Source organism: Delphinapterus leucas, chromosome 12 (genome assembly GCF_059928025.1).
Source record: "Delphinapterus leucas isolate spDelLeu-1000000601 "Yukka" chromosome 12, BTC_Dleu_Yukka2, whole genome shotgun sequence".
Lineage (NCBI taxonomy): Eukaryota > Metazoa > Chordata > Mammalia > Artiodactyla > Monodontidae > Delphinapterus > Delphinapterus leucas.
In genome coordinates, this window is record NC_143140.1 from 27,915,847 (window position 1) to 27,934,104 (window position 18,258).

General features: G+C 38.4%; 2 protein-coding genes across 7 annotated transcripts in view; one reads left to right on the top strand and one right to left on the bottom strand.

The window, feature by feature from the left end:
• Positions 1–1,410: 1,410 nt before the first annotated feature.
• The window catches only part of RARS2 (arginyl-tRNA synthetase 2, mitochondrial), a 121,414-nt gene continuing 104,566 nt past the window's right edge, over positions 1,411–18,258 (bottom strand). Inside the window, 1 exon segment of the mRNA XM_089921838.1 lies at positions 1,411–13,952. The gene's annotated coding sequence lies outside the window, so the exon portion shown is untranslated.
• SLC35A1 (solute carrier family 35 member A1) overlaps positions 2,913–18,258 on the top strand; it is a 28,143-nt gene continuing 12,797 nt past the window's right edge. The window contains exons 1-2 of one of the 6 annotated variants that reach the window (XM_022552383.3): positions 2,913–3,195; positions 7,280–7,457. In XM_022552383.3, coding sequence (XP_022408091.1) covers positions 3,180–3,195; positions 7,280–7,457 — 194 coding nt within the window. In that variant the 5' untranslated portion in view covers positions 2,913–3,179. Of the gene's footprint in view, positions 3,196–3,279; positions 18,081–18,258 lie in introns of those variants that run through there. The other 5 variants (XM_089921840.1, XM_089921839.1, XM_089921841.1 and 2 more) reach the window with 5 other exon arrangements.

Genomic DNA, 18,258 nt, shown 5'->3' on the forward strand with positions numbered 1-18,258 from the left:
TAGGAGGTGGGTCAGAAAAGGATCTTGCTGTGATTTATGTCATAGAGTGTTCTGCCTATGTTTTCCTCTAAGAGTTTTATAGTGTCTGGCCTTACATTTAGGTCTTTAATCCATTTTGAGTTTATTTTTGTGTATGGTGTTAGGGAGTGATCTAATCTCATACTTTTACAAGTACCTGTCCCGTTTTCTCAGCACCACTTATTGAAGAGGCTGTCTTTTCTCCATTGTATATTCTTGCCTCCTTTCTCAAAAGTAAGGTGACCATATGTGTTTGGGTTTATCTCTGGGCTTTCTATCCTGTTCCATTGATCTATATTTCTGTTTTTGTGCCAGTACCATACTGTCTTGATTACTGTAGCATTGTGGTGTAGTCTGAAGTCCGCGAGCCTGATTCCTTCAGCTCTGTTTTTCTTTCTCAAGATTGCTTTGGCTATTCGGGGTCTTTTGTGTTTCCATACAAATCGTGCAATTTTTTGTTCTAGTTCTGTGAAAAATGCTGTTGGTAGTTTGATAGGGATTGCATTGAATCTGTAGATTGCTTTGGGTAGTATAGTCATTTTCACAATGTTGATTCTTCCAGTCCAAGAACATGGTGTATCTCTCCATCTGTTTGTATCACCTTTAATTTCTTTCATCAGTGTCTTATAGTTTTCTGCATACAGGTCTTTTGTCTCCTTAGGTAGGTTTATTCCTAGGTATTTTATTCTTTTTGTTGCAAAATATCACTTCTTTTTAAATTTCACCTAACTCCATTCTTCGCCCACATTCTATAACTCTGTTTTTCCTTTGTTCCCTGAGACTTCCCACAGTTATTCTGGTGTGCAGTCTCTCTCGCTGGAATGAGCCAATAATCCTGACTCTGTCTGACTATAGGTTTGTCCCTGGTGGTTTTGGGCTGATCACGTTAGGACAAGGGCATCAAAATCTAGTCAAGGCTTATGGCAATGGAGTAGAAAGTCTTCACAGGCAATGAAAATTTACAGGAAAGCTGGGGTTCAGCAGCATGATATGTATGTGAATCAGAAATGCCACAAAACTGGCCCCAAAGCATTTTACCCACCACCCTAATTATGATGTGTGTGTGTGTGTGTGTGTGTGTGTGTGTGTGTGTTTAATACTATTCTCCCCCAGAAGGAACCATAGTTTCTTGAAGTGTAGTTGATTCCATGGCCTAGGACAGGGAAGAATGAAGATTGGCCTGGAACCTGGAACGTGGAAATCAAAAATGCTTCAAAAAGCTTGTGCAGATTTAAAGGAGTAGGCTTACAGGGACCATACTGGGACAATTTGAGTGTCCAGAGGAGAATAATTATAGTTAATTGAAGTAAGTTGAGACTATCATGATACTCCAAAATGGGAAGAGATAAATAAACTGTACAGAGCAGTAGTTATAAAACAAAAGAAGAAATGTCTGATAGAATATTTTTAATTTTCACAATTAATTTCAAGTACACATATGAATTTTTGTTTAAGTGTACGTATAAGAAATACACAGCATGGAACTGAATAATTCCATAAGTGAGAACTGTACCAATTACAGGAAGAGGTGATCAGCACCAGTGAGCACACATAAACCAGGCAGAGGGAAGATCCAACACTGTTCCAAAGTGAGATTAATCAAATGTCTGACTATATAAACTGTGATCTCCTTCTGTGAGCCCCTTCTGATATTAATGTGATGCTAATAAGGAACGAAAAATATTCCAATAATGTTAATAGACTATGTATCTATATCTATGTATATAATGATAAGACAATGGTATATAACATTGACCACCCAAACCTTTAAAAAATCATTTTGGAGAAAGATCATGCCATAGAAGGTGTAGGCTGCTGGGCATCTCAGAATCTTGTACCCATGTTCCTGTAAGAACTGAGGTATTTACATAGTATTTTTAATCCACATATCTTGAAGACCATTCATTTTGCCAGAGAATTGTTTCTAACATCGCTTATGCTAATTAATATGCTTCAGTGAACATGGAGATCATAGCAGTTGAAGTAAATGCCTGTTGATATGTCTAATGTTTTCGGAGCCCTTTCGTTGTGCGAAGATCGTGCAGTTAGCATGTCTGGCTAGGTAAACATAATGATAATGCTGACGATGAGGACACAGGCACAAGACTTCTGAACAATATGTAATATAAACTATACAGTAAGTCCCCTACATACGAACGAGGTCTGTTCCGAGAACATGTTTGTAAGTCCAATTTGTTCGTAAGTCCAACAAAGTTAGCCCAGGTACCCAACTAACAAAATCGGCTATAGAGTACTGTAATAGGTTTATAATACTTTCACACAAATAATACATAAAAAACAAGCAAAAAATAAAACATTTGAAACCTTACAGTACAGTATCTTGAAAAGTACAGTAGTACAGTACAGCAGCTGGCATATAGGCGCTGGCATCAAGTGAACAGGCAAGAAGAGTTACCGACTGGAGGAGGGAGAGGAGGTGGGAGATGGTAGAGCTGAAGGATCGTCAGCAATAGGAGAGGGAGGGCAAGCTGCAATTTCACTCACGCCTGGCGTTGATGGAATGCACGTTCGCATCTTTGAAAGTTCGCCACTTGAAGGTTGGTATATAGGGGAATTATTGTAAGTTTAAATAAGAGGTAACAAAGGAGTTTCATGAAGGAGGAAGTTAAAGGAAGTTACAGAAGTTGCCAACGCTGTCGAAAGAAGTTTCTGTTACTTTACGAGTTCTTGGAGGTGCTACAACAGCTTTGCCAGGCACGAATCCCTAAGTCTAAGCCCAATTCCTATTTGCCGCCCAGTCACCTGGTGAGGACTACAGCTCCCAGAAGGCAACGCTCCGCTCCCTTGACTCCTGCTTCCTTAGCCGGCCGGGAGTTGTAGTTTACAAGAGAGCGCCTTGGAACCGAGTTTTACTGTAGTTTACGAGAGAGCGCCTTGGAACCGAGTTTTACGCACTCGTCAACATAGACTGGGCGGAACAGGCCTCTCCTCCATCCGGATCCTCCCGTTTTCCGCAGCCTTCCGATTCATTAGCCTAATCTTTGTGCTTGGCTGGGCGGGAATCCGTGGCTGGTCGGCCGGCGAGGCGCTCTAGGCCGAGCGGCTTTCGTCTCTATGACCCCAGGAGGCGGTCCCCGGTGTCTTGCGCAGCGCGCGCGAAGGGGGCGCGCGTCAGTTCCGCGCGGTGCTGTCGGGGAACCATGGCTCCTCAGAGAGGTGAGGCCGGGGGCTGCTGGGGCCGGGGACTTGGGACCCCGCGGGGGGCGGTGGCGAGCGGGCGTCAGCGCTGGTCTGCACCTGTCGGTGGCCGGCCATCCTCCGCGCCCGCGGGGCTCTGGGGCCCAGGGGCCAGGCCGGGGCGTCGGGCAGCAGGAGTTTGTGTTGAGCCGCTCTCGGGCTTGAGCGCGCGCCGCCGCCGCTCGTGGCAGTGCGGGGCAGCCAGCCTCCCACTGCGGCTGCCTTCCCCGCGGCGTACTCCGCGCTGGACAGTTCGGCGGCCCGAAACTGCGCCTGCCTCGACGAGTTGGCAGTGGGTGGGAACCGAATTCAGACAGACCCGGCGAGGGGCCGGGGCGCAGGTGCGGGGCTGGAGACGCATCACCCAGCGGGTGGCAGGACTGGTTTCTGTCCTGGCCGGGGTCACCGCGGCTGCTGTCTCCGCTGCGCCTCCTGCCCTAGGATGCACAGAGGCATAAGGGCATGCTCCGGGTGCAGAGCCTAAGCAGCGGCTGGCCCACGTAACAGCCACTAAAAACATCATTGGGGCATTAAAATAGCATTGCAGCCGTAACGAGGTGGAGAAAGCAGTCGTTAACAGAGTTACTTCCAAGGAGAATGTTGTATGTTGTTAGAAGGAATACTTTGATATTTTGCCGGAGGGGTGGGGCGAGATCCACTCCCCCGCCCCCTTCCCCAGGGATAGCACATTAGAGTAATACTGTTTGATGACTAATTGCCATTTCGTGAGGGTGAGTCTGATTAACTCCGCAGCACTTCTGCTTTGCTGAGTCCGGTAAGTAAGGAAGGACGAGAGCTGAATTTCTGAATGGTAGAGCAGTAGCTAGGAGAGGTTGGGCAACACCCAGATTCTTTCTCCACCCTTCTTTCGTAGAGCTCTTGGCTTTACCTCTGAATAAAGTTGAGCAAATATTTAAAGAATAGCTTTTTGCATGGGTACCAAATTATTTTCTTGTTTGAAGAGGCCACGTTTATTATTCAGGCCCTGCCCAGGGGGTACTGTCTGTAGTTGCATATGCTTCTCTTATTTGCTTCTCAAATAAGCCCAACCTTAAGTCTTTCTGTAGCAACACAGGAAGTAAAGGGAAAAAAATAGAATTGTTTTGATAACTGACATAAAATGGGAACAGCGAGATTAATGGTGAAGGCAAGTTGAGAATTACATAAGTCGAATCATTATCTGAAATAGTTGCCACAATTTACAGATTTAGGTTTACTGCCAATACATATTTGCTGTGCCTGGGTCATGTTATAAATCTTATGCCCACTAGAAATGTGTAACACAAAATTGCAGTTTCCTGAGCTTCCTGATATTCACAAAGGATTTATTTATCTGGGACTTAATGAATTTCCAAGTTCTCAGGTGTTACAAATAATGTCTCCTCTAAAATATAGTGAAGCATAACTGAGCAGAAGATTTAACTCCACACTGTAAATTTCATTTGGGGGGCATTTTCCACACAAAAACAGATACTGCGCGGGAGCTAATGGGAACTTTGTGAGAAGGAGAAAACAGTACTGATGTGCCAGTGTGCCCACTCAACAATGCAGTTGAGTTGTGGACTTTTTTTTTTCCTCGTGGCGGAGCCTCTGGGCATGCGGGGTGGAACCCACGCCCCCTGCAGTGGAAGTGCGAAGTCTTAACCACTGGCCCACCTGGGAAGTCCCTGTATGGACTTTTGATATTACCCTGAAAAAAACCTGAAATTGCTAATAATTGAACTTTCATATTGGAGAATTAATGACTGGAGTGAAGAAGATATTTTGATCTAATGGTAAGCTGAAATTAGAGAAAATAATGCTTAAAAAAGCATTAAGTATTTTTAAAAAGTTTATTATATGTTTTAAAAGTGGTATTCTATACCAAAGCCCTGTATGTTATACAAATATCTAAACTTGTTTACGCTTCTATTTCCATCAGTAGTTATTTTCAAGAATATCATCTATATTCCCATTAATCACGATTCTAAGAGGTGTACTTTCAAAGTGTTAAACATTCACTATGTTGTTTTGGAATCAGGAACCTATATAAGAGCTAAAATAAAGTAGTTTTTAGTTTGGTGATCCTAACATCTCTTATTTATGAAAGTATTGATAATCTAGGATATGGGCTGGTAAACTTTTTCTGTTAACGGCTGATGGTTTCAGTCATAACCACTCATCTTGCTGTTGCCCGGCAAAAAAAGTAGCCATAGATAGTTCAGAAACAAATAAGCGTAGTTGTGTTCCAGTAAAACGTTTTTTATGGACACTGAATCTGAATGTCATATAATTTTCACACATCCCAAAAGATTAACGAAAAACTTTTTTCCAACCGTTTAAAAATGTAAAACTATTCTCAGCTTGCAGGTCATATAAAAATGAGAGGAAATGTAGGTTGCTCACCCCCGATCAAGAAGATGGGAAATGCTTTCTCCTGTACTGCTGTTTATTTTTTAAGTTTTACATTTCCTCCTGTGTAGGAAAGTTTTAGAGCAAGCAAAGTATTATAGTAATCTCCTTCAATCCCTTTTACATTAACATTGCTTTTTGGGTCCTCGGATCTATTGGAAAGAAAGTTTAGGCAGAGAAGCTCTATTTCTTCTATTTTACCATATTACTTTTCACTTAAGACCTAATGTAATTTTAAAAATCTGCCTGAAATTTACAAATAATTCTTTAATTCACTCAGGGAAAAATATTTATATTGAATAATCTGTTTCCTAGTGAGTTTCTACCTTACCATATAACTTATTTGAAACTCCTATTTTATTTTCCTGTGCAAGTCACCTTTGAGTTGTGGTTAGGCTCCCAAAGCGGTGAACAAAAGTGTACGTAGGGGTAATGTAGTTACAGTAGCAGCCCAGAGTTACCCCCTGTCCCTCTGGTTCTTAACCCAGGTTGTCAAAGTATGGCCAATTGGTCAAACCCAGCCTATCACTTGTTTTTGTATGGCCTATCAGCTAAGAATGGTTTTTACAGGTGAATGTTTGTAATTAATCTGATGGATCCCTAACTTTGAAGACCAATGAAGCAAAATATTACCCACCCACCCCATAGAATTCCCTTCTTCTCAATACTGTAAAGTATTGTACTCAATAATTATTATATTTTGAATTTTTCCAATTAAATATAAATTAAATGTGAAAGTATATTTTCTCTCTTGTCACCTAAGTACCTACATGATATCCTTGATTTTGCCTTGTGGCCTAAAAAACCTAAAATATTTACTCTTGGCCCTTTACAGAAAAAAATTTGCTGATCCCTGTTTAACATGTGCCTGAGATTTGAAAGAAGGTTACAGGTAGCTGGGGATGAGAGAGGTGTGAAGTGGGTAAAGAAAGTAGACATAGTTTGAGCATAAGGTGATGGTAGTCTCAGAGCAGGGCTGGGAGTATGGAAGGAGCCCTGGTACACCGGTGCTTGTGGTTTTATTGAAGGTGTTGGACCGGCCCTGGCACCTGAGTGATGGCTGCTGCTCAGATATACTTGCAAGAAGTTCTTAAATTGAGTGTTCATAAGTTGTGTATATTTCCTGGATTTCAAGTTTTACAGAACTTCATTCTTAATACTCTTTTATGGTGTTATGAATTATCTTTCTTATAATGCTATGAAATGAGAGGCTGGATGTAATTTGTTTTTTATTATGATGAAGTTCTATATTATTTTATCACTCCGTTATTCCTTTTGTTTTCTTTCTGCTGTCTCTCTATTTAGAACATACATTGCAGTAATCGTTTTCATCTTGCTTTTGTGTTTTGCTTTCACAAGTATAAATTATAAAGATATATAAAGTATGTGATTTATAACATCCTATACTAGAGTTAGTTATGCCACATAACCTTGCACTTAAGCCCTCCCCAGGAACAAAATCTGTGCCTAACCAGTTGATACTTAAAGTCAGCTGTGTTTTGTGTGTGTATGTTTGTTTCTGTTCATGTAGTTGGAAAATATTGTTTTGAAATAAATTTTTAAACGTATTTTGTGCTTGAAATTGGAAGGCATTTTGAGGTATAACACTGCTTAACTTTTACATACATAATATTGTCTACTAAATAATATCTTTGTTGCACGTATTTTCCAGAAAATGTCAATTTATTATTCAAGTTATACTGCTTGGCAGTGATGACCCTGGTGGCTGCAACTTACACCATAGCTTTAAGATACACAAGGACATCAGACAAAGAACTCTACTTTTCAACCACAGCCGTGTGTATCACAGAAGTTATAAAGTTATTGCTAAGTGTGGGAATTTTAGCTAAGTGAGTATAAATACTTTTTAGTGTGTTGTTATTAATTTTTTACTCAGTTATGTTCTTTATCAGAAGATTCAAGCTACATCTTCGTATGTTTGATTGCTTTAGAGCAGCCTTCCTCAACTCAGGACAGTTTTGCTCCCTCGGAGATATTATTTTGGTTGACCCAACTTGGGGGATGCTACTGGCATCAAGTAGGTGGAGGCTAAGGGTGCTGATAAATGTCCTACAATGTCCTGTCCTCCAGGACAGCACTCCATAACAAAGAATTACCCAGCCCCACATATTAGTAGTGCCGAAGTTGAAGAATTCCACCCTAAAGCAGGGGTTAGCAAACTGTGGCCCATTGGCCAAATCCAGTTTGCTGCTTATTTTTGTTGCAACAGAGACAGTATGGTGGCTCACAGAGCCTAGACTATTTACGATTTGGTTCTTACAGGAAACATTTGCTGACTTCTGTTGTAGAGGAATATTATGATAATAATAGTTATCATTTCTTTTTTTTTTAAAGGGCTTCAAATGCTTGGCTTATTTATTTACATTTATTTATTTGTATTATTTATTTATTTTTAATTTATTATTTATTCATTTATTATTTATTTATTATTGATTGATTGATTGATTGGTGGCTGGGTTGGGTCTTCATTTCTGTGCAAGGGCTTTCTCTAGTTGTGGCAAGCGGGGGCCACTCTTCATCACAGTGCGCGGGCCTCTCACTATCGCGGCCTCTCTTGTTGCGGAGCACAGGCTCCAGACGTGCAGGGTCAGTAGTTGTGGCTCACGGGCCTAGTTGCTCCGCAGCATGTGGGATCTTCCCAGACCAGGGCTCGAACCCGTGTCCCCTGCATTAGCAGGCAGATTCTCAACCACTGCGCCACCAGGGAAGCCCTAGTTAACATTTCTTGAGTGTTTCCTGTATTAAATGTTAGGCACTGTGCTAAGTGCTTTTCATTAGTTATCTCATTTAATCTTTATATATTTTTTAGGTTAAGTACTGTAATTACCCCTATTTTATCTATACAGCATCTGAGGTTCCTCCCTTGCTATACTTTTACTGTGTGGCAGTACTGGGTTTTGTATCAGTAACATCCTATGAAAATCGTTTTAGCCAAGGATGCAGTATAAGAGAGGGTTAAGAATAGGGGCTTTGGAGTGAGACAGACCTAACTTTAGTCCTAGACTCATTGGGATTATGACTTTCCACGTATTCCTTAACTTCTCTGAGCTTTAGTTTCTTCATTTCTTCTTTTCTTAAAGTTTATGTTATAAGTCTTCAGTCCTGCCCATAAGCCCAATAGTTTTATGGTTGTCTGTTTTCATTTCCCACATTGTATTATTCATAGACTGGAATACTTTAAGTCTGATAAAAATCAGATGACTTTCTCACCACCAATAAAGAAATATATGCAGTGAGTTTATGGGGCTGAAAAGGGAAATTCTAGACACTGAGTCTGTAAAACTAGGGGTCAGAGTCCATTCAAGACAGAGGAAAACAGCCATAGTCTGTGGCTGAGAGAAAAACAGCAACAAGAGACAAGAGAAAATGAAACAAGAGGAGGTGAGCTTTGGGTTATGTTGTATAGTTTCTTCATTTCTTAATTGGAGAAAATAGGGTTGTGAGAATTAAATAAAATCTGGTAGGAAATTACTTGGGGAACGATTTATGAGATGGGGACCCATCTGGGTCATGTGGGCGGGTGAATTCATCTAGGTTTCAAGATATGGGCTGGTGAGAGTGGGAAGTAGTGAGGAATAGCATGTATGTAGGTTTAAATTACATTTAAACACTTTAAAATTTCATTTAACAAATATTTATTAAGTGATTTCTGTGTGACAGTTTTATCATGGGTGCTGGATATACAGGTATGAAGTAGATATGGTTTCTGCTTGTTTGGAACTTAGTTTCAGTGGAAGAGACAGAAAATGAACTAGTAAACACACACATTATTACAAATAACCATCAGAAAAAAATACTCTAAAACTGGCTTGGGGAAGGAGGAAAGAACAGAAAATAACTTGAGACTTGATGGTGGAAAGCTCTAGTAGAAAAATTGTGTTTAAAATTTATCTTGTAGGCAGAGATACTGTGGCAGCCTAACTTGTTAGGTTGCAAGTAGGGTAAAACCTCAGACCTTTCACAGCTTTTTACTTAACAAGATCTAAGGAAATTTGGCTTCCACTATTCTGCATAATGTCAGGTAAAGGAGGGGCTTTACTGTACCTTTAAAACTTTAAAAGGCAGTGTTCCAAAGGAAGAAATCTGCTTGAAGCTCTAGAACAACATCCATATAACAATTTAAGCGTTAATAAATTAATAAAATCTTAGGGCTTAACTTCTTTTAAAACAAAAATGGCGGTATTGGAAAAAGGGGAATAGGGGAACACATTTCTTCTCCTTATTCCCCAGCTTCCTTAGGGAGAAAAAATTATGACCCAGGAATGAAATGAATTATGACCCAAGCATGAAATCAGCTATTTTAAACTATAAGATCAGATCATGGTTTTGTTGTTTCGTAACTGTTAAGACTTTTTAAAAACCAATGTGCAGAAAAGCAATGAGGCCTTTGGTTTAACTCAGCAGTTGGGCTAGTGTCCTGCTAACCTGTCTGCATGACTTTTTGTTTTATTTTGATGCTTTTTCAGCTTTGCATTGCTTGCTATTCTTAAGTTATTCAGTGTTATGGATATGGTCAGTTGTAGTTTGTTTTGTGGAAACGTTTTTGGAAATTATATCAAAATATTAATGAAAGCAGAAAAGTTTCCAAGAGTTCACCAGACAAGTCCCAATAATGGTGTTGAAATAGCAACAGTGTGGAAAACTAAATACTGCACTTCATCATCATGATTATCACCAGTAATCACTTACTGTGTATGTCACCTGCATAGTGTAGAGGCTCTTTTATGAACATTTACCTGCAGAGTACACAAGACCAGGGACAATCAGGACAAAGTAAAGTATTATGACACAGAGTTTTGGTGGTTGGCATTTGACACTACATGGCTAACAAGAATTTGGCTGTGAAGAAGAATCATTTAAAACACAGCGAGTTTCCAAGTGGAAAAAGCACTGGAAAATCATAAAGCATGAAAGAAGTGAAATGCATTTGAAATTACTGGATTTAAAAGCAAATGTAATTTTTATGGAGAAACATGTTGGCAAATTATCATGTTCTTATTCAAAACACATTGGTAGAATGGAATACCTGCTATTCATAACAAGAAAACATTTTATTTCTTGGAGCAAAGGGGTTACTTTTAAGAGGGCATCTGTGAAAAATGTTAATCTCTTGGAATGATAAAGAGTGATAGAGAAAGGAGAATTATTTTATCCATGAGGTCACAGGTTGATAGCTACGGAATGAAATGAAAGGATATCGTGATTGCATCTTCAGCTTCTTCAGCAATATGTCATGAGACAATCGTTAATGAAACTAAAGCATAGCTGTGTGGGAAACATACCCAGTGAAAATGTTGAGGGCTTCCTCTCTGAGGAAGTTACATTTAAACCCAGACCTGAAGATTGAATGGAAGTTGGGCAAAAGAAGAGCAGAGAGAAGGTAAAGAGAACAGTGTGTTTGAAGAACAACAAATCAGTGTATCTGGAGTGCTGTGAGAGGGGAGTCGTGCTAAGATGAAGCAGGAGAGGTCGGCGGGGTATCAAGAGTAATCCTATGGGCCTGTAAAGGATTTTGGATTTTATCTCAAGTGCATTGAAAATCACTGAATGGTTTAAATCAGGGACTAACATGGTGACCCACATTACTTTGAGTTACTTTGTTGATTCCTTTGAGGAGAATGGATTGGAAGGGTATAAGAGTTGGAAGTAAGGGAGCTTATTAGAGCCCAGGGATTGTGGCCATGATGACAGAGCAGGTGATGAAGGTAATGGATTTGAGTTATGTTCTAGAAGTAGAATCTATAGGACTTGGTGATGGGTTTGGTGACTGTTGATTCTTACTATCTCAGTAGTTACCACGGACACTGAATTACTGAATACTGAACTTTTGCTCCTAGAGGAAATACAGGGATAGGTTCCTGTGAGCCTCTGGTCACAACATTTTCATCAACTGATCACTATATAACCATGTTTCTGTTTAAAGACACCTTATTTAGTATGTATTGTTGGCTCATTAGCATTGAACTGAGGGCCAACAGCACTATTAATCATGCCTGCACAAAGCTTATCTAACATGTATTTTCTCCATAAGGCACATCACAGCTTTCTTGCACTAAGGGACACTAGCCAGCACTTTAGCACTATCGCTATAATATATAATGTTATAAGTTGAAATTGCCTTAGAAAAATCAAAGAATAATGCTTCTTAGGGGGACAATTGTGAAAAATGAATTTTTGAAAACCTAATGAGCAGATATCTAACTTCTTTTCTTTAGAAAGCAAGTAACTACACTCTGGAATACTAGCTGTTAATCACTGTCAAAATATGTTATGTAAAGTGCCAAACATCCTCTTTTAAGATTGCAGCAACTAAGTTTGCTGCCTTCAGACATTCAGGATTGTTGCTGTTGAGAATGGCAGGCTGCCAGAGAGTGAAGGTGTTAAGAAAACGTTCTTCCCCGTCCCCCCTTAAAAACAGGTGAGGGAAGCATGCAGGTAAACACAGCTAATTTTCATTTCATTCTCGTGCCACTGCTTTAGCCTTAGCTATTATTTCATCTTCTACGATGAGAAATCTTAGGTTGAGGGAAGTTTTCATTTGCCAGAGGTACCGAGAAAGTGATTGGCAGTGATAGGATTCGAAGGCAAGTTCCCTGATTTCTAATTTTCAAATTATAAGTATTTTAGAACAAAATAATTGAGCTGTTTTGTGATTAGCTAGGGCAAAGATAAGCATTTAGTAGGATTGTTAGACATTTCAGTAATTGCAATAATTTTATTTTTTGTTTTTTCTCTTAAGTTTTTATTTCCAAATGTTAAATTTTACCATATTCTTTTTTTTTTTTCGGTACGCGGGCCTCTCACTGTTGTGGCCTCTCCCGTTGCGGAGCACAGGCTCTGGACGCACAGGCTCAGCGGCCATGGCTTACGGGCCCAGCCGCTTCGCAGCTTGTGGGATCTTCCCGGACCGGGACACAAACCCACGTCCCCTGCAGCGGCAGGCGGACTCTCAACCACTGCGCCACCAGGGAAGCCCTAAATTTTACCATATTCTTGATTGCAATATATTTGTGTGGTGTATATTGTTTTTATGTTTTGAGAGCAAGTTTTACACAAGATGCCCCTTTGTCCCTAAATTCCTCAGTGCCTGTTTTCTAAAACCAAGGACATTCTCTTACATAATAACAGAATATCAAAATTGACACATTAGTATTGATACAATACTGTTATCTAATTCATAGACCTTAGATAATTGTGTTGCCCACTGATGTCCTTTAACAGTAAAATAATCATACTTTACAGTAGTTTTATATCTCTAGCTGCCTTTAATCTGAGACAGTTCCTCCATCTTTTTTTCTTGTCTTTGACATTGTTGAAGAGCATAGTCCATTTAATTTGTAGAATGTCCCACAGTTTATGTTTATTGATTGCTTTCTTATGATTAAATTTAGGGTTTTGGTCAGGAATATCACGGAAATGATGTGTCCTTCTCAGTGCAGTGTATCACGAAGCACATAATATCCATTTGCCCCATTACTGGTGATTTAACTTTGATTCCTTGATTAAGGTAGCGCCTGCCAGGTCTCTCCAGATAAAGTTACCAATTTTCTCTTTGTAACTATTAAGTATCATATGGAGAGAATCTTTGAAACTAGGTATATATCCTCTTGCTCATCATTTTTATTGTCCTTTGATGTTGCCAAATGGTAATTTCCCAGTTCCATCATTCCCTATACATTTATTGGTTGGCATTCTACTCTAAGAAACTTTCCTTTCTCTCCCTCTTCCTCTCTCTCCCCCCTACCTGTCCTTCTCCCTCTCAGTGTAGATTCATGGATTATTTTATTATATTTGCTGGAATCCATTATTATCATTTATTTCGATGCTCAAATTGTCCCAGATTTGGACAGTGGGATCATCTTCAAGGTTCCTCCTGTTTCTTTTCTTTTCTTTTTCACTTACATATTTTCATCAATCTTTGAGCAGTTCCTTTTTAGCATAGCAAGATGTTCAAAGCTTATCTTATACTTTCCCTGCCCCAATCCCCAAATCATACATTTCTCTAAGAAGCTTTGTTCCTTTTTTCCCAAAATGGTATTTAGAAACCAGAGTCTGGACATGAGGTGTGCACATTGCTACTGGGGGTATCATAACTTCTGGGCCCTTTCAGTAGCCAGAGCTAGGTAACATGTGTATACATACATACCTGTCTGTTTCTCTGTTTCTGTATATATATGTGTTTGTGTATACAACTATGAGTAATACATTGTTTGATACCTGCAATTCTGATCCAGTACCACAGAGTTCATTGCAACTTTTCCCTTTTCCAATGGTGGTGAGTTTGACTTCCATTATCCTCAAGATATTTACTTGTTTGCTCAGTCCTAGAATACATAATAAGTAGACTCAGAACTTCTAAGATACAGCTGTGAAAAAGCAAACCTACTAACTAAAGTTCAGTATTTGTATGTAGTTTTTTTTTTTGCCTTTAGTTTTAGAGCATATAGTAAAAAGACTGTGTTTTAGAATACTTGGGTTAGTTCTCTTTTTCTCCTTCCGTGTAATTTTGGTATTCATTAAAAAAACTGACAGGGTTGTTTTTTCTTTTTTTGGTTTCTGTTTGTAATTAATTTGGAGTTTTCCGCCATCCTTGTTGATTTTACTTACAATTTCTAGTAATCTTTGGAATATGAAATTATACTTGTTTCAATCAAAAGTTAATTTAGAACTGCAAGGAACAAAAGGGGAGTGTGGGGAAGAATTAATGAATGGCTACTTTATTTTGATAAATAAGGTTTAAGGTTTATACAGTCTGATTGGGGAGTTTGATTACATGCATTGTGTGTGCATACAGTTTACACTGCTTTGCTTTTTAACTTTTTTTTCACTTAAATGTTTTATCTTAGAGATGGTTCCATGTCTGTACATAGAAATCTGTCTCACTCTTTTTAAGAGCTGTGTGGTATTCCACTATATGGATGTATCACATACACCAGTTTCTACTGATGGGCATTTGGGTGTGTCCAGTCTTCTGCTACTACAAAACAAATATGTAATAATTATCTTTTTATATACACTGCTGTGTACATGTATAATTTCATCAGACCACTTTTATATCGAAAAGGAAATTAATAAATCCTATTTTTGGGGAGGGGAGCAGCTTAGCAGTTGGATGTTGCAAAAGCTTTATATGTGGGTAAGTTATTTTTTAAGTATTTGACTAAGTTACCAATTTCTAAGTTATAATTCCAGTTGAAACATCAAACAGTACATTTAAAAATATTTTAGTTTTTCATAAAATAATTACTATAACAATTCACAGGAAAATTGCTAGTTAGCTGTATGCTTTACTAAACCCTGTCATAGCTATTAAAATTGATACTTTTGATTTAAGTCTGTCATTTGTGATGTGAAAAGGAAATGAAAACACTGTGTGTTGTCTTAGAACAAAGTCAACTTTTTATTGTTTGCTATCCACCACAGCCTGTAAAGACTAAAGAAACCTAGAAGGAGGTGTAAATGTACATACACTTTGGGTGTGTTTCGTAATAAACCAAATGCATCTTAAATCTTTGTACTACTTATCCAGATAAGACTGGAGAAAATTATTTTACTGTTTCATAGTATTATCTAGAATAATGAATGAAGCTTTCAGATACCTATGTCATAGATTATCCAGCCCTATTTTGTTTTTCTTGCTGCGTTTACATTTTGACTGCCTCTTTGTACTCAATGGTATAAGGGGTTTAGGGTCATGGGGAGGAAGTAAAAGTCATGTACCTCATATGATGGGTATTTTTGTCCTCAAATGACCTCATTATTGGTTTTTAAACCTAGCTTCCCAAAATCTTTTATGCGAGTTAAGTTTAATTAACTTTGCAGATGATAAGAAATTTGTAAGGGAAATTTAGATTTCTTAAACTCATGAGTAACTTCTGCTGTATTATTCCATTTTGCACAGTGCCTTGGTAACCTAGCCAAGGATTTCAGGCCTCCTAGTAGTTCTCCTCAGATCAGGAGCTGGAAGAATGAGGCCTACTTTTGACCAAACATAGATCAGAAAGAATTGGTTTCAGCTGGTTGATAGGAAATTTGGGGGGGTTGCAGCAGCGGAATCTCTCTGCAATCAACGTGGAGCTTCAGCATTCCTTGAGGTAACAACAGGTTGCACATGGATTCTATTCCAGTGATAAAAATCAAAGAGTAAATTTAATGGGACAGACTATATCTAAAAAAATTAGTGTATGCTTTTTGATTATACACACGTTTTCTCTTATCTCACAATGTCATTTATATAATTAAATTCAATAAATTTGTTTTTAACAAAAGGTACTCATTAAAGTGCTTGGGATTTGATTTCCAGAAAATATCAGAGCAGGAAAATGGAAGAAAAAGTGGTCTTTGGTTTTTATGTTTTTTTAGTATTCAGAGAACACTATTCAAGGCTGTAGTATATTTAGAATTGATCATTTATCTTTGTCTACTTAACAGTAAAACAAAAGGATAGATGATTACTAGTGTTTTCTGGAAGATATATTGCTATTACTTTTTTTAACTTTAGTGAGTAAAACTAAGTTTTAGAGCTGTATTCTTATTAAATATATTAAATTAAGCAAGATTTAATCTAATACCGAAATAATTTATCTCCTCCTTTAAAACTTTCTGTGTGGTAACATTCCCCTATATTCTTTCTTATACCTCCTAAATCTCTTTCTTTTACTTTCTAATATCATTAATTATTTTGAGCTTTTGTTTTCTTTTACAATTTCTTTTAGCATTCTCTGCTATTTTTTGCAACTTATTTCAAAATATCTTGTTATATAATATTGATATAATTCTAAGGTACCATGGTGAAGCTTGAGCTTTCCAGTAGTTAGCATTCTGGTATACCTTGGCTTCTCTAATATCTACATTAGAGAAGGAAGCAGAAAAAGATAGTAAAGTCTTCCTGGCAGTGGAGAAGTAATAGTTCCTAAGTATCCAATAAAAAGGATATAGCCAGAAGAGCCAAAGACCTGAAGGTTAATCTGGACACACCATACTCTACTTGTTTTTCGTGTTGAAGGAAAGGAGTACTCAGATTGGCTGGTGATGTCTCACAGGCCCTTCATTTGATGTGAAAGCTGAAAAGTGTGGGAGAAGAGATAAAAGTGACAGGGAGAAAAGGGACCTCAGCAGCCTTGATTATTGGTACAGCCATGGTTAATAGAAGAAGCTGTTAGATCCTTAAGCAGCCTGTATTCTAGCAGAGCAAAGAGAGCCAGTGATAAAGAGATCAACTCTGTTCTCTGGATAGGCAGAAATTCATTTGATACCATTGAGGGTTTAGAGTATCTCTAAGGAGTGGAGGTAAGATGGCATTGTCCATAGCTAGGGATTAGGGAAGGGATAAGTGGCTACTAAACTAGAGCTTGAGGAATCGTATGTGGGAGATAAATGGACATGGAAGGAGGTGGACTGTGAAAGATGGGTACAAACAGGTACCTCTCAGTAGTTCTTTAGGGAGCCACTCTGAAGATACATTAGTATAGAAGTCAGCATTTTGGAAGGGCATTAAGTAATGATACAGTAAAAGCAGTGTCCTGTACTTCACACAGCCTGTAAGATTTATGTCTCTGCCATCATGTTTCCTAGTGAGAATTATGACAATAAAGAAAATGTTCAATTATATCACCTTGTTAAAATGGTTCTTTGAGTTGGACCTCTGTGATTCTTCTTTTTAATTTTAATCTTTTTTCTCTTCAATTTTATAATTGAGGGAAAACTTTGAGAAATTATTCTTTATACTCTTTTAAGAGGTGGAGAATTATATAGAACATCTTAGATTTGTGTTAAAAAAAAGAATGGTAAATGTTTAAAGGGCCAACCTTCAGCTATCTGGAAAACTCTACAATGCAGACTTTCCCAGTAATCTTCTGGTATTCTCTCCCTCTTCTGCATGGAGTGTAGAGTCGCCCTCCAGGCTGTGTGCATTACTTTTCAGCATGTAGCTTTGGCAGCAAAGTACGGTCTGTAACTAAGAAGGGCTTCTTTTGTTTCTGTGGCCTAGGCCAAATTTCCTGTCTTAATTATTTTCTTGGGGGCTGGAGTGTTCTACAGTGGATAAGGCATGGGTAGTTAATTAGACATTATGGACTCTTTGCTCCTTCTCAGAACTTGGGTAATTAATTTTGCACTATTTAAATATGAAAATATCCAATTAGTGACTGTTGATTCTAATGTTAACCCAAAATATAGAGGCTCATTGTGAGTTGAAATAGCTCCATCTTCCCAACAAAGTATTATGGTCCTTTTAAGGATCTTGTGAGGGGCAGTTAGGAGCCTTTTGATGTAGCACTTTTTTTTGGTGTTAATGCTTATAAAAGTGTTCTTTGATTTGTATTTTCAGGAAATAAATGAGCTGATTTACAACAGGGGGAAATATGAGCCAGATTAGCTAGTTCCTCCTGAGGAACAATAAGAATACTTAAGAGCATGCATCAATCAATATGCACTCAAGTAGTAAGTTTTATGTATGTTCCAGGTACAGTTTACCTTACTGATATTAGTAAATTATTCAGATTTCCTGCAAAATTATACAGATACATACTTGAATTTTATGAGAATATGCTTATTTAAAGATTTATTGTCTGCCATATTGCACAAACACGGAATTAATTTACAAATAATATTGACCTGCATTACTCGGTT